This window comes from Symsagittifera roscoffensis, chromosome 10 (assembly GCF_963678635.1).
Source record: "Symsagittifera roscoffensis chromosome 10, txSymRosc1.1, whole genome shotgun sequence".
Lineage (NCBI taxonomy): Eukaryota > Metazoa > Xenacoelomorpha > Acoela > Convolutidae > Symsagittifera > Symsagittifera roscoffensis.
The window spans coordinates 38828268-38842577 of NC_087071.1; the positions used below are offsets into that span (position 1 = coordinate 38828268).

The 14310-nt window shown below is 47.9% G+C and overlaps 2 protein-coding genes across 2 annotated transcripts in view; both read right to left on the reverse strand.

Annotated features, from left to right (window-relative positions):
- The window catches only part of LOC134855437 (adrenodoxin-like), a 327732-nt gene that overhangs the window by 5954 nt on the left and 307468 nt on the right, over positions 1 to 14310 (reverse strand). The window lies entirely within an intron of this gene.
- LOC134855058 (lipase maturation factor 1-like) lies at positions 480 to 9525 on the reverse strand. Its single transcript, XM_063871436.1, has 2 exons — positions 9261 to 9525; positions 480 to 1544 (listed from the first exon to the last, which is right to left on the reverse strand). Exons 1-2 carry the CDS (start codon positions 9523 to 9525, stop codon positions 520 to 522), a joined length of 1290 nt encoding a protein of 429 aa, XP_063727506.1. The 3' UTR covers positions 480 to 519.

The window sequence follows — 14310 nt, forward strand, 5'->3', positions numbered from 1 at the left end:
CAACAAAACGCAGCTCTATGATGAGCAATAAAAAATAAAAAGGTCTCGAATAAGTAAAAATTAGTTTACATCTCGGATTCGCTCTAGCGAGTATGAGTCTCACGCACTAACCACTCAGCCATGGACGCTTAGTACATCACAAACACAAGCCACAGATTAAGCAGAGAACATATGCTATGAAACTCCCAATTTTATGATTGTGATTATAGCAAAAAGCCTAAAAGTGAACACTTTTAATGAACACTTTTATTTGCGAGTGAGGTACGAAAAAAAGTTCGTACTAATACACTAGCTGCTCGCAAGTGTTATTGATTAAAAATGACAGATAAGAAGCTATACATTCAATATCTTCGTTATCACAACTGAGAACAAATCGGACTAGAAATTATCAGGATTACTAAAATATTCTTGGTCATATACAAAAATTGTTTTAACTGTAATTTTGTAAACCTACACAGAAACGTTGATCAGAAAGAAATATCAAACAGTTGACTTAAGCATCATATAAAGTTTTCGAATTTAAAGCTCAGATTTTGTTTTCTTTTTGTGAAACATTTTTTTCTCAGTCGGAGTTTTAGGGTTGATAGGCCACTGCTGTCTTTTCAAAATTGGTTCCAACTCTTTTAAACTGACAACTGGCATATACTCTCCTATATACTTTCGATTCCACCACACTCCGTTTTCATTTGTCATATCGGCGTAATTGTACAAATAATGGTCCATTCGTATAAAATTTGGGGGTTGTTCTTTGAAAGGGTTTTCCGAAATCAAACCCAAACTTTCAGTATCATTCATCAGAAATTTGGCTGCCAAATGTATTAACCAAGGATTTTGCTGGTAATTTTGGAAAGCAGCAAACCACATCAACCAGTCTAACCGATAATGGTAAGGCGAAATCAAACAAGGCCGTCTATTCAATTTTCCCGGTTTGCAATTAAATTCATATTCAAACCATTCTGTTTGAGGGGCGTTGGGATAATCTGACGCTGTTCCTAAAATTATAATTTCAGTTCGCGTTTTAGTCACGCTACCAAATGCACCGTAGGTGTTGACTAATCGAAAATTATCGAACGAGGAATTCATTAATTGTCGTGATGACAACAAATTCGAAACAATAGGAATGCTCAAATAAGCGATTAAACTCAATAGCAAAAAATGAACTATTTTGTAAATTTTGTTCGTTATTCGGTGGTAGTTACTATAGAGTAGCAAAGTATTCATTTTTGAAGCCTCTTTAATACTCTTCGTCGAAAACATTCTACTCAGAAATAAATCATCCAAGAAGCAAATTGATGGTAAAATTGTCAGCCAATTTAGAAAACTTAAATTCCCACTCATAATAAGAACAACTTGGAAGAAAATCTGTACAAAACCAGCGAACAATCGGCAACATCTAAGTGGCACCAACATTAACCAGGGAGCAACCAACTCGATAAAATGATTGCCCAAAGTTTCAATCATGTGAACAATTTCTGGTGACTTGTGGAGGTAAAACGAGACTGGGTTCGGAATGTAACATTCGTCTACTACAGTCACACATGAGGCTTAAGAAAAATAGGCCCTATAACTATTGGCTCAGGAGTCAGGGACACTATCTCTTGTGTTTTTCCACCTCAAATCAGTCGGAGCCAATTCGGTTCGCTTGTGACATGAGACTACGACCCGCTACTGCTTAAGGCTACTACCAAAATATCCCCCCACTCTAGAATTAAGAACGTCCCCATACTTAGGTCTCAAAATACCCAAAATACATGAACGCCGTTAAAAACCGGGTTGGAACAATCCGTTAAGTTGCTTTTTTATTAGACAGTGGAACTTTGATCCATTTCAGATGGATCAACCTAAAACTCGCCTTACCTCAACATAACAATCATAAAACACACTCTAGAAATTTAAATTAAGGACTCACATGTTGGTGCGCTCAAGCACAGGAAGTAATTAAATGGGTGAGCAACTCTAGAATTAACTATGGTAACTAGATAAGTTCAATGTTTATCAGTTTGAACGACAAAGGTAAGTTTGAACTCAAGAACGAAGTTTTATATGAACCATTGGGACACTCAAGCTGTCCACCTTTCCGCCGAAGGTTCACTCTGGTCCAGTTTGAATAATCGCTCTCTCGGGGATACTCTGTCTTCTATTTCAGATAGGACAGCTCTACTCTTGTTCACTATGATGGAAATTGCGAATAGCAATTTCCCACTCGTTTTTATTTGACAACTTCCCCGCAATTGTTCTAAAATTGTTCTGATTTCTTTTTCTGATTTTCAGTTATCGCGAGAAAATCGTGCATGACATGTTCCATTCGAAATTTTTAAAAATTAAATTTCACTCCAAAATCAAGTGTTTTCTGCTCTTCTCAAGGTCAAACTTCCAAACATGACCGACTGGCACATACTCCCCGGACTCGAGATCGATGTCCTCATCGCGTGCTGTCTTCTGCCAGTGAGTCCCAGAAAAACCGAGTGTTGCTCAAGATACAGTGCCAGTGGTCATTTACAGAAGTTTGCAGCAGATTTAAGCTTATCTACACCCCAAAATTCACAGCCATTTAAAATTTTCACACTATTGCTAAACAGCAATCAAAATCTGCACACACCTGCACCCTTGAATTTTCGCTTTTCAAGCCAATCATTTAAAAATCTCTTTTGTCCTATTCAATCAGGAAATTGTCATGCAGCATCTTCGATTTATATAATAAATATAGTATATTAGTAACAATATTTGCTTTGTTAAAATTTCTTTTTCGTGAATCCAAGTTTCACTCGGATTCACACTCAAGCCCCCCTTCCCTCTCAAGACTCAAGATCCATCCTATTTGCCCATTCATCTCGTGCTCTTCACCTTGGAGGTACTGCATCCTGAAGTGCTAGATGCGGCAAACTGTCTCAACAGCTCCTCTTCATCATCGGAACTAATCACAATCTCCTCCCAAGCCTTCAGCTGTTCATAGGATCGCATCCATTCTCTCTGCTCCTGCAATCTCTTTGCTTGGTTGGGTAGTGCCTTCACCCTAGCTTCTCGGTTCAAGCAAAAGGAGTTGTGCAGGCTCAAGCTCACGTTCCTCGCCAGGTCTTCCTCTAGTATCGACTCCCTCGCTTTGGTATTGTCTCTAGACATCTTACCCACTCTTTTCCATCCTGTCGTGATCGCATTACGATGGGTTAGCAGGGGTCTCTTGAAAGCTTCCGGCCCAATCTCGGCCTGGAACTGTCGATACTCTTTTTGATGTTTTCTCATGTGATCTTTCGTTGTCATGTACAACCAAGACGTCAGTGTCGCCCGAAACCATGGAAAGTACCTCAAGCGACTCCATACGTGCCTGACTTCCGTCGGTATGGCGAATACCTTGCACGCAGTCTCAAACAACTCGAGTCTCCTGCTGTAGTCTATCGCGTATATTGACTCAGCCGTTGGCGTCGTCGCCTCCCGATACCTCGTTATATTCTCTTCTATCCATCTCAGGGCTAACATCGTACTCACTACTAAGAGCGTCACCTTCTGCCGGTGATCCGGTAGTCCGATCGACCGAATCTCTTCCACATCCCACACCAGGCAAAGGTTCTTGTGATCTGGATACCACACCGTTTGTGCCAAGCAGTGGCATGGGCATTCCCCATGAGAGATCTCAATGCTCCTGAGATTACGCTCCCCTGAGGCTTCCAAGAGAGGCTCAAGCTCCATCATCTTCTCGTGCATCGTGTCGTTGTCTTCCAGGTTCGGAGTACTTCCCACAGGTTTACCGATCACGTTTTGTCTCTCGTGATCGCTCGTGTTTTCTCTTTCCAACTTCAGAAGATCTTCTCCCCAGATTTCGCTTAAGTCATCTCTCAATTCTTTTGGTACCGTCCCTTTGATTTTTCTCAACAACTTGTGCGAGTGATGCGACATCCGAGCCAACCTCACGCACTTGGGCACTGAGAAGGCCTTGTCCACCAGTATTCTCTGGCTGGACACTTCCACCATCGCCATGTGTAGCGGGTAGTGACTTCCGCACAAGTTGGCCATCATTGACCCTATCAGCGATTTCGCGTTCAATGGCAAGCCATAAGCTTCGCTCAAGGGAAATCCCATTTCCGCCTCAAGACCAACCTTCCAGCTCCGGATGTGTTTTTGAGTCACCTGCAACACCCCGGGCCATGATTCTACGCTCAACGCTGTCACTAAATGATGTTCAGACTCCAGTCTCTCCAGTGCCTGCAGACCACACATTCTCGAGAAGAATCCGAGAGCTGTCGCTATATTCACCGTGGTTCTCGCGTAACATTCCGCTATTATTTGCACTTCACTTTTCTCCCTTTCTGTGATGTCTTCGAACCAAGTGACCAGGTCTTCTTTTTGAAACGACAGTATTCTGACGCATGACCGTCCATCGCAGATGTGCTCTCCGTTCCCACACGTCGAATCCAGACAACTACCCGGCTCCAATTTCTTTGCTGACCCTGGGTCGCTCGTCCTTTCGCTTGGCTCTTGCATCTGGGGCGTGATTAGCTTATGCAGCACACTCAACTTCGCCAGATCTTCATCTTCCGTTGGTGCCAACCTCACTCGCTCAGTGGTTTCCTCGATCAGACTCGCATGGGGATGTGGACACCAGGAGGGTCTTAATAACTTCCATACCACTCCCAAGTTCGTGGTTAACAAGCCATCTCCACCGCCCATGTTCACTTCAACTCTCTTGTTCGAGCGCGGTATGCTTATCACCTCTGGTGTTTTCTCAAGAATCAGGCCCAGGCTCGGCCCCTCTTTCTCCACCGCGTCTATCTCCATTATTCTTTCTGTCCAAAACTTCAGTAGCTCCGCTACCTCATGGTTTCTGTGGGCTCCTCCAGCTTCCGAGTCTAAGAAGGGATTGTAGGCTATTCCCATCACTCCAGACACATATTGGTATTCCCCCTTCTCACTGAGTCTCGAGTACTGTTCTGACGAGGCCAGGTTACGGTGAACATCATGTTCTTCCTCGAACTTCTTATTAGAGAACCTCCGTACCTCGTCCAGCTTTCGATGGTTCTCTAAGGATAGTCTGGAACCATCTTCTTTCTCTATTCCTGTACTCTGATATACGTTCAAGATGATCGTTGAGACTCTTCTCTCCATGGTTTTACTTCCACTTGCTCTCTGGTGGCATGCCAGGATGGTGCTATCAGACATCATTGACATTGTCCATCTCAAGAAACATGTGGCATCTTTTCTTCTAGCCAGGCTCAAGCCTGAATTGTCCCTGGCCACGTGTTGCATCAGTGCCTGATACACCTCTAGCTTCTTGCTTCCCAACTTCAGCCTGTCATACGAGGTCAATGTCTCCAACTCTATTCCCACCAGACTCCAGGTGAACATTAATTGTCCCGCAGTTCTAACGAAGGGATTCGCCATTAGTGGCGGTGCTGATGAGGATGTTCTCATCGCCTCTTCAAAATGATCCTTCAACAAACTCTGCCAGGACCTCTTCAGATGACTTGCCATCTCTATCTTATTAACCTCGGCTTTTTGCTGGGTGGCCCAATTGCGTCGCCTGCGAGCTATTCCACTGTCCAACTTCTTCAAGCAGTCCTCCATTTCCTTCAATGTTTCGAGGGCCACCCACCACGTCCGGGAAGTGTTCCTCGTCTTGTTCCTCTCCAATGGATCACTCGTCACTTGTTTGCCCATGTCCTGATGTGCCTTCGAGATCCATTCTTTGCCGATCTCCACTTCCCCTACCTGTCCGTTCGTTGAACCTCTCTTCACGTTTACCTTCTGAGGCTTGAAGTCTTCTTCTGACGTCGAACTGGTGGAAACCTCTATTTCCTTTTCTACTTCAAGTGGTTTCCTGAGCTCCGAGCTATTCTTGTATGCCGCCGTCTTGCATCGGGCCAAGACGATGGGCGCCGTCTCTCTCAAGTTTCCTTCCGAAACAGCATCCACTGAAGGACTACCCCATCCTTCCACTTCTCTCTTCCTCTTGCGAGTCTTCACATCTCTGCTCGAGGGTGTTGTGGCTATCATCATTGATTCGACCTCTCCATCCACTCCTTCCAACTCTTGCCTCCCCCCTGCTCGAGCCTTAAGGATATTAGTACTTTTAATCATATTACTAGTCCCAGCCTTATCCCTTTTTATACCATCAACCATTTTATCCACAGTTTTTTGTTTCAGAGTAGAGCTGTCCTCACATTTCTCTTTTCTAGTCTTTGATCGTGCGTTCCTCAGCTCCACTAGCTTGTTCAGCAGCTCTTTTCTTGCTTTCTCATCCAGGCCCGTTCCTATCAGGAGCGGTTCCCCGAATCTCACTACTGCGTCCCACAGTTCCTTCTTGAACTTGTCCAGCGTCGTCTCGCTGCCCACTTCTCGATTGAATTCCCCCAGGAATTCCTGCCAGGCGTCATCCTCGAGAGATCCCAAGAATATGTCCCTGTTCCCTTCGAACGTGTTCTTCTCCCTTTCCTCCGAGCTCAAGAGTAACATCCCCATGTTGAAGGTCTCACCTGCCAATGGCAACTCTAGGTTCTTCCGCGGGGACGGGTTCAGAGGCGGTGTGGCAGTATCTGCCCAATTCTCTTCGCTCAAGTCTTTCAACAGCTCTTGAGTGGTGAGTTCCTCCCCTGATGGCCCTGGTTCAGGTGTATTCCCCACCTCCATGTCTTCTCCAGCTTCACTGAGAGTTTCATCCATACTCTCTTCCTCTGATTCATTTCTTCTTCTCTCGAGAATTCTTTTGAATCGATCCTCAACGGGTCGACTCCTCTTGTCTCCAGGCGTGTCTACAGACAGTGGTGACGGTGTCGTGGGATCCAGCTTTTTATACTCCGTCAGGGCTACATGCAGTTGACCTGCTGCATCTAGTTCTGTTCCCTCCTGTGTCACCTCTACTTGTTCCAAGCCATAGGGTGCCTTGTATTTTCTCGTGGCAAATTTTATTTCGTCCACCAATGCGACGTGTCCCTCCATCACGATCATCCTGCCATCATCCCATATGGGTAGCATATTCTCAAGTCCTTCCTTTTCAAGAATCCTCAAGACTTTCCGCACCTCATATCCAGGAGGCTGCGAACCTCTACTCTTTTTCGCTTGCGTCGTCCACGAATTTACCTTCCTCTCGGTGACGTGGAAGTAGACTGCCGCCGTGTAGCCGATGAACAGGGGATCCCAGCCATCCGTGAAATGCCTCTGCGTTTCCTCCGTCATCATTTTCGCCATTATGGAGGGAACCACTAAGGGACTATTCATTCCCAAGGTCATCCTCCTGACTGTCGGGAACTCAGGCATGGTGGCTGGTAGGATTTCTTTCTCCATTATGGCCTCCAGCTCCCTCTTGACTAGTGCAAAGCACTCCTTCCAGGCGGGGATTCTCAAGACTTCTTGTCCGTTGGCCGTCAATGGGTTTAGGTTCCAGAACTTTGGATACATTTCAATGGGGCCCTCTCGCTTGCCTCCCATTCTGCATTGCATTTGTCCCCTGAAGTTGCACACCATCATCTCAGCATCTTTCACTTTTCCGAAGAGTACCGTGTTGCTCATACGCGCCCTGAGCACTTCCTGCTGACACCAATTCAGCGCTGTACCATCCAGTACGCTGATGAGACTCAAGTGCGTCACCGAGTGACGATACGTTATCACCAAGGGATCTGGAAACGCGTACGTCACTGCTGGACCATAGATGCAGGTCACCACCTCCTCTAGACCCCGGATTATCCCCATTGGGTCCGACCTCATTGCCAGGCACAGGTCCGTCAACAGAGGCATCCCTCTGTTCGCCTTCTCCCATTCTTCTCTCGAGGTTGGGTTCTCATCTTCACCCGTCATGTATCGATTCTGCATCATGAGGTATTGCACCAGCAGTGTCTTCAACCCTGCGGCACACTTGTAGGAGCTGGTTTCAATGCTCGTGTGGACTCTCCCCATAGACAGAGGTTCTCCATACTCCATTAACCGATGAAACGATACCAATTCCCCATGGGTCAAGAGTACTAGTGCCAGATACCCATCAACTCGAAGTGTCTCCACTCCTCGACTAAACATGTATGCTGGGCCCATGTTGAACAAGTATCTGGGGTAAACCAAATACAGGGCCAAGAGCAGGCTGATGGACATGCCCAGTATCTCCTGTACGAAGGCTCCGAAGATAGTCGCCGTGGTGCCGAACACTCCTGCCAAGAATTCTCTCTCCCAGCAAGGACTCAAGAACTTGAGAATCTCGTAATCTCTCCTAGTCTTCAATTCGCCGTTGGCGTGCTCTCTCCAAAATCCTCCAATCGTCACTTCATTGGCGGCCGAGACAAATCTAACCACCGTCATGTCTCTCGTTTCCGCTAGCTCCAGTTGCTTCTCTAGAAAACTCCAGATTTGTTTCACGAGGAGTGGTGCTTCCTCCCTCGTCTTATTCGTGACGTTCTCCAGCCTTGGTGTCAGGAATGGCCACCAGCCATCCTCTTGAGTCAAGCGATATTTCATCGATTCTAACTGTTTCTCCGTCTCGACCACATTTCTTCTCTCGTGGCTGGGACCTCTAGTCCTACTGGTGGAATTTGCGACTCTCACATCCATACTCCGGAACCACAGGCTGGCCGTCAACTGGTTTATTGCCGGGTGGTCGTCCCCGATGACTGGGCTGAACTTGAGTTGTCTAGCAAAGTTCGATATCTCTAGCAAGAGTACCTCATCCAATACAATCAAGACGTCGGCTAGTCCGTAAAAGCCCCTCAGCGCATGAGATATGTCAGCCCATGCCGCTGGTAATTCTGATCTGTAAAGTCTCAAGTTTACTGGCTCCAGCTCTCGATTGGGGGCTGCCATCAGAATCCGCCATTCACTCCCTTCCGCTATCAAGATTAAGACCGCATACACGAATTGTAGGGCGGGTGGCATGCTGGCGTATCCTGGGGATGTGGTAAACACCACCTTTGTCTTGGACCCAAATCTCGAGGCTACGTTCTCTTGTACCTCATTCATCGCCGCAAATAACGCCTGAATAGCCTCCCATATCTTCTTCGATGTCGGAATCTCCTTGCCCTTCAGTTGCTCAAGAAGTCCCATCGCGTGCAGGTGGTCATTCATTCCTGCAAACAATAGCAGCTCAGGTTCACAGGGCATCTCCGACTTTATTGCCACCACTAGGGTCAACATCTGGTTCAATTCGGCTCCTGGCAAAGAGTATACCAGAGTCTCCGGCCAGAACAACTTGGGAGACGTTCCTTCGAAGTCTGATCCCGCCACAATGATCACTCTTGCAGCAGCTGGATCTGCTCTATCATAAACTGCCAGAGTCTTGGCCAATTGGGTGCCGCCACAGGGCTTCCCGTACCTGGGATCCTCTGCCAACCCTGGACCTTCGTAAGCAGCGTCAGGCAACTCCATTCCCCCCGGGTTGAGTAGCTTGTCTACTACCTTCAATTGCGCCGGGGTTGCCAACCTGATCCTGGCGATGCCGGTTCGGTGCTTGGGAGGTTCTACTATAAGTCCAGGACTCCCTAGCTGCTTAAGAGGCCTGTAGTTAATGGGTCCCATGATCGTTTTTGTGGGAATTCCAGTCAGGTCTGTAGTCTCCATTAACTTCGTTCTCGAGAAATGCGCCTCGTGTGCTTTCAACCAGTCTACGCAATGATGTCTATTCAAGTCCTCATGCGACACTCGTTCGATCCCCAGGGCTTCCGCCAACTCTCGTCTGCATTCCAAGGTCTCTAGATCCAGTTCCCTCACCTTCTCAGGATATCTCAAGCGGGTAGTCTCCCTAGACTTCTTTTCTCTCCTGCCATCTGCCACCACCACGGAGGACATCGCCGAGCCCGGAGGCGTTGATGACTCTGCCTCCTCCGACTCCATTGGCGTGGCACTCTGCAATCGGGTCTGATTGCTCCTTGAACTGTCTCTAGTATCAACTCTCGCTCCTAAGCGACCAGCCAAGGCCCTCGAGGCAAGGAATGGTGGGTTGGGAGGTGGTCCTAACGTGAATTGGGCTGTCTCCAGCAGGTCCGCCTCTAGCGTGTTTATATGTTCCTGGAAGACGTCGTTCAGCCACTCCGCTCCCCTTGGCCTATCGAAATGGATTCCATCTTTCGAGGTGTCTTCAGGGAATCCCTTGTTCTCCATGCGTTCTGCAACGTCCAACAGCCTGAGAGGAAGCACACTGTTTCGGTGTATGTCTCGGATCGCCTTGTTCAGGTTCCGCACCCTCTGGTTCATTTCTAGGGAGTTTTGATCAAACATCATGTTATAGGGGACCGTGCATATCGTCAGCAGGATGGGATCCATTTGGATCCTCAGCTCCTCAAGAAGGCAACTCATCTTGTCGCACAGCCTCGTCACTTTCCTTGCTTCTCCTCTTGACACGTCGTTGGTCCCAACCATCAGGGTGACTGTGTAAACTTTGTTCATTCCTAGCATGTCCAGGGTTGCCAACATCTGTGGCGTAGCAGCTCCAGCGAAACTCAAGACTCCAGTCTGCCAATGTGACCGGATCTGGGTCAGCACCCGCACCAGGCTGTCCCCTATAATCAGGTGAACCGCACCCTCTGGCACACGAGGTGGCGCTAGATACTGCACCCAGGCTGCGTCGTGGAAGCAGTCCCTCCTGGCTTGCTGTTCCGCACTCCAGTCCAGCCGACTATGCTTGTGGTAGTTCCCCTCTGTGTTCTTCTTGTAGCTCGTGATCACGACGTTTCTGACCGGCTGTTCCCTCCAAGTCGGGGGAAGCTCTGGCCTTGTCGATCTTTCACGGCTCTGCTGCTGCAACTTCTCACCCAGCTCCTTCAGGCGCGATGAGGCGCCACTCACCTGACTGCCGCTCGAGGTCGAGGTTGGTGTATATCCTGGTAACACCACATCCATCAGAGGACGTACAGGTTGGGTCTCTAGATTGCGCAAGGAAGGCGTCACGTCATTCGGTATCCAGACCTCTAACCCTTCACTCATGTGTTCCCTGGCCTCGCGGTCAAGGTTGAACCGTCCTCTAGCCCTGGGAGCTTCATCCACCTCCATGCGTGACTCTGGCCTCGAGCTTGTCACCACCCGTTCGTTTGACCTGGCTCCCTTTTGTGCGTCAAGCTCGCGTTGTCGTTGTTCTATCCTTTCCAACTCCGACTTTAGTTGATCGCGATTCGCGGCGTTCTCCCGCACCTTTAGCGCCTGCTGATGTTCCGCCCTTAGCATCTCAAGTAACTTCAACGTCTGATCTCGCTCGTCGACTGCCTGGTCTCTCTCCAGCTGAAGCCTCTCCCTATCCAACTTCGCCTGATCCCGATCGAGGTTCGCTTTATTCCTTTCCTTCAGCGCCTTCTCAAGCTCTTTCCTTAGGACTCCCAGCTCCGGATATGCCTCGGTCGTCTGTTGCGCTCGCGACATCGACGGCACCTTACTCGAGCTCTGGCCCGTGGATCTCGCTGTTGGCCTCGTCGGTAGCGGGAACTCTCCTGCGCCGTGTTCGGTGTTGTTACTCAGGCCGGGATTTCTTGCCAAGTCAAAGCCCCTTACTCCTCCATCCGCATTCCAAGACAACCATCTGGTCTGTGCTCGATTTGATATGCCCTCAGTGGTGTAGCCGACTATCAAGACAGCCTCCGTCGCAGACTCCCTGCACTCGCCCTGGTCCTCCAACTGGAGGATCGCATTCAGCATCACCGCCATTCTCTCGTCGATCTGGGTGTGGTCCAGGTCCCTCAAGCGTCTGTACAGCTCGTCAAGAGTGGGCCTCTGCAGAGCCGTGGGCATAGAGTTCCAGAATCGGTCTGCCATTCTTTATAACTTCGGGATGTGTGTAGATAGATGTCAACCAGCTCAAGAATTACCTTACCAACTCAAGAATTACCTTACCAACTCAAGAATTACCTTACCAACTCAAGTATTACCCAATTCAAGAAATCTCTAGAAATCTTCTCTTGCAAGCACTTGCTGTAGATCCGGATTGTCGCGTGTTCAATCAAGATTCTCTTTTTCTGTTTCTCGCTTGAGTGTAGTTGGATATTCAACTTTGTTTTCAAACTTGATCTGAAAACATAAAGCTCATTAAAACTTAGTATGTCACGTTCCTAACCTAGAGACCCCCCTTCTACCCATATGATTAAAATCTTATCATTCACATATCACTTAAAACAATTTGATTGGATCTCCCTTAAGAACATGCAGATTCATTTTATGTTTTAGCACCATCAATTCTTTCTTTTAAAATTCAATTGTCATGCCAATCACATCTTAAGATCCCTTTACCTGCGCCGCACCCCAGTACCTGACTCAAGACTCCTCCCTCACACCCGACCTGGTACCTCCATGTACCCGACTCAGGCGATGCTCAAGTAGTACTTCTTGTGAAGATGCACCATTATCTCTGTTTCTGCAAAGACCACATGTAGGATAGCGTACAATTCCCTCGAGCTCAGTTTGCCCCTGTTTGGGTCGTACACCGGCATCGAGACCTCCACTATTCCTCTTTCAATCATGAAGTCACGTAGTCTTGTCAGTGCCAATATCACGTGTTCGGGATCAATTGTGTTTCTGTCGTTGACTCTCGTTACTAGGAAGCAGAGGTATTTGCCCGGGACTTGTGCCACTGACGGTGGAAGCGCTGCTATGCCTCCCAGTCCTGGCCTCTGTCTGAACAGAAACTCTACGTTCTGGTACTCTCTTTTGAAGTCAGCCTCCAATCTTGATTTGAAACTCATGTCCGCCGTGATGCAGATCGCGCTGGTCCTGTTTGACAGGATGAAGTCGCTATCTGTTATCATGATGTTCTCTGAGTATTCATTGGGTATTTCGAATTTCGTTTTGAAATTCCTTCCTATGGTAGGCTCTGGTTCTTCTTCCTCCAGTTCCAATCCGCTTGTTTCCCTCACTTCCTTGAGCTTCTTTATCATCAAATTTTCGGTGTGGGTAAGTCCTACCCCCACTCCCCGGACAAAAATATTTATCGACGTCCCCGTCGATGTAGTCGGGTCTGAATTGTCCTTGGGGATGTCCAGTGGCCTGTCTGTTGCTGTCCATCCGAAAAGAGGGTCCTCTGTCTTCATGTAATTTGCTGCTGATACATCGATTTGCTGAATGCTTTGTCCTTCACGGCTCTCGCCCTTGACATCACGCATCCACTCTAGAATCCTCAAGTTCGTGTTCTCCCTCCTTTCTATCTCACTCCGTTCGAGATCCGTCTCCAATTCTGGCGTCGAGTAATCGTCCTGCGGATAATGTCCACCATCGTCAATGACCTGCCATTCCTCTCCGGCCTCCAGTTCGCCTACGCTTAGTAGTTCATCGCCCAACTTGTCTGGCTGTATCTTATCGATTAAGAAGTCATCCCCGTACCTATTGTACCTCATGCCTGTGCGTTTACGATTGCCAGTCCTGGTTTCCGGTGGTGTTGGTCGATCCGGCTCCATCCACTTCGGTACCTCGTTTTGCTCGGGATCGTTCCAGTCTTCTTCTACAAATGAACCTGCATCCGACTCCACTTCTATCTTTTCGTTGTCGTCCAAACTCAAGTTCTCATTACCATCATTTTTCTCTCTAGTGCCTTTCTCATTCACTTCGCACGCTGGTTCCACCACCAGGTACTCAAGACCTTCCATGTCTTTTGGCAGGCACCAGTCCTCCGGAGACGGAATGTGAGGCTTCAGATTTTCGTAATGTGCTGCTCGCCCTGTACTCAAGCGATAGAACCTTCCTTGTTGATGTACTTCCGTAATCATGAACGGTCCTCTCCATTTCTTGAGTAGTTTCTTTGTTCCCTTGGGCGGTATGACATTTTGGAAAACCCACACGTATTGGCCCACTTCGTATGGCTTTGCTCTTAGTATCTTTTCGTCATATTTCTTGCGTTGCCTCATTTGCGCTTGCGCCGTGTTTCTCCGACATAGCTCGTTTAGCTCTTGTTGTCTTTTGATCGCTTCCTTCACGTATGCTTGAGGTGACGTCCTCTTCCCCTCGTACTCCGGGTAGAAGAATGTTAGAGGCATTGCCCTTTCCCTGCCTGTCAACATCATGAAAGGACTGATACCCGTCGTTGAGTGCTGAGTACTATTATAGGCTCCTACTACTTGTGGCAGGTATTTGTCCCAGTCCGTCATGTATCTCGAGCAGTACACCCTGAGCATGTTGACCAGTGTCCTGTTCTGTCTCTCTACCAACCCATTGGTCTGTGGATGATAGGTCGTCGAGTGTGTTTGAGCAATGTGTGATCTCTTCATCAATTCTTTTGTCAAGTCCCCCACAAAAGCCTTGCCGTTGTCTGACTGGAAAGTCATTGGACAACCATATCGCGATATCCAATGCGTTATCAGGTGATCACATGTCTCCTCTGCTGAGGCTGTCTGGCACGGAACCGCTTCCGCCAACTTGGTGAAGTGATCTATT

Bases quoted from the DNA above. Each gene is read 5' to 3' on its own strand.
- LOC134855058 (XM_063871436.1), bottom strand. From the start codon at position 9,525: ATGGAGACTACAGACCTGACTGGAATTCCCACAAAAACGATCATGGGA. The intron at 1,545-9,260 runs GCACCCAATTGG...ATTTTTCTTAAG, and splicing joins GTACGGGAAGCCCTGTGGCG to CCTCATGTGTGACTGTAGTA.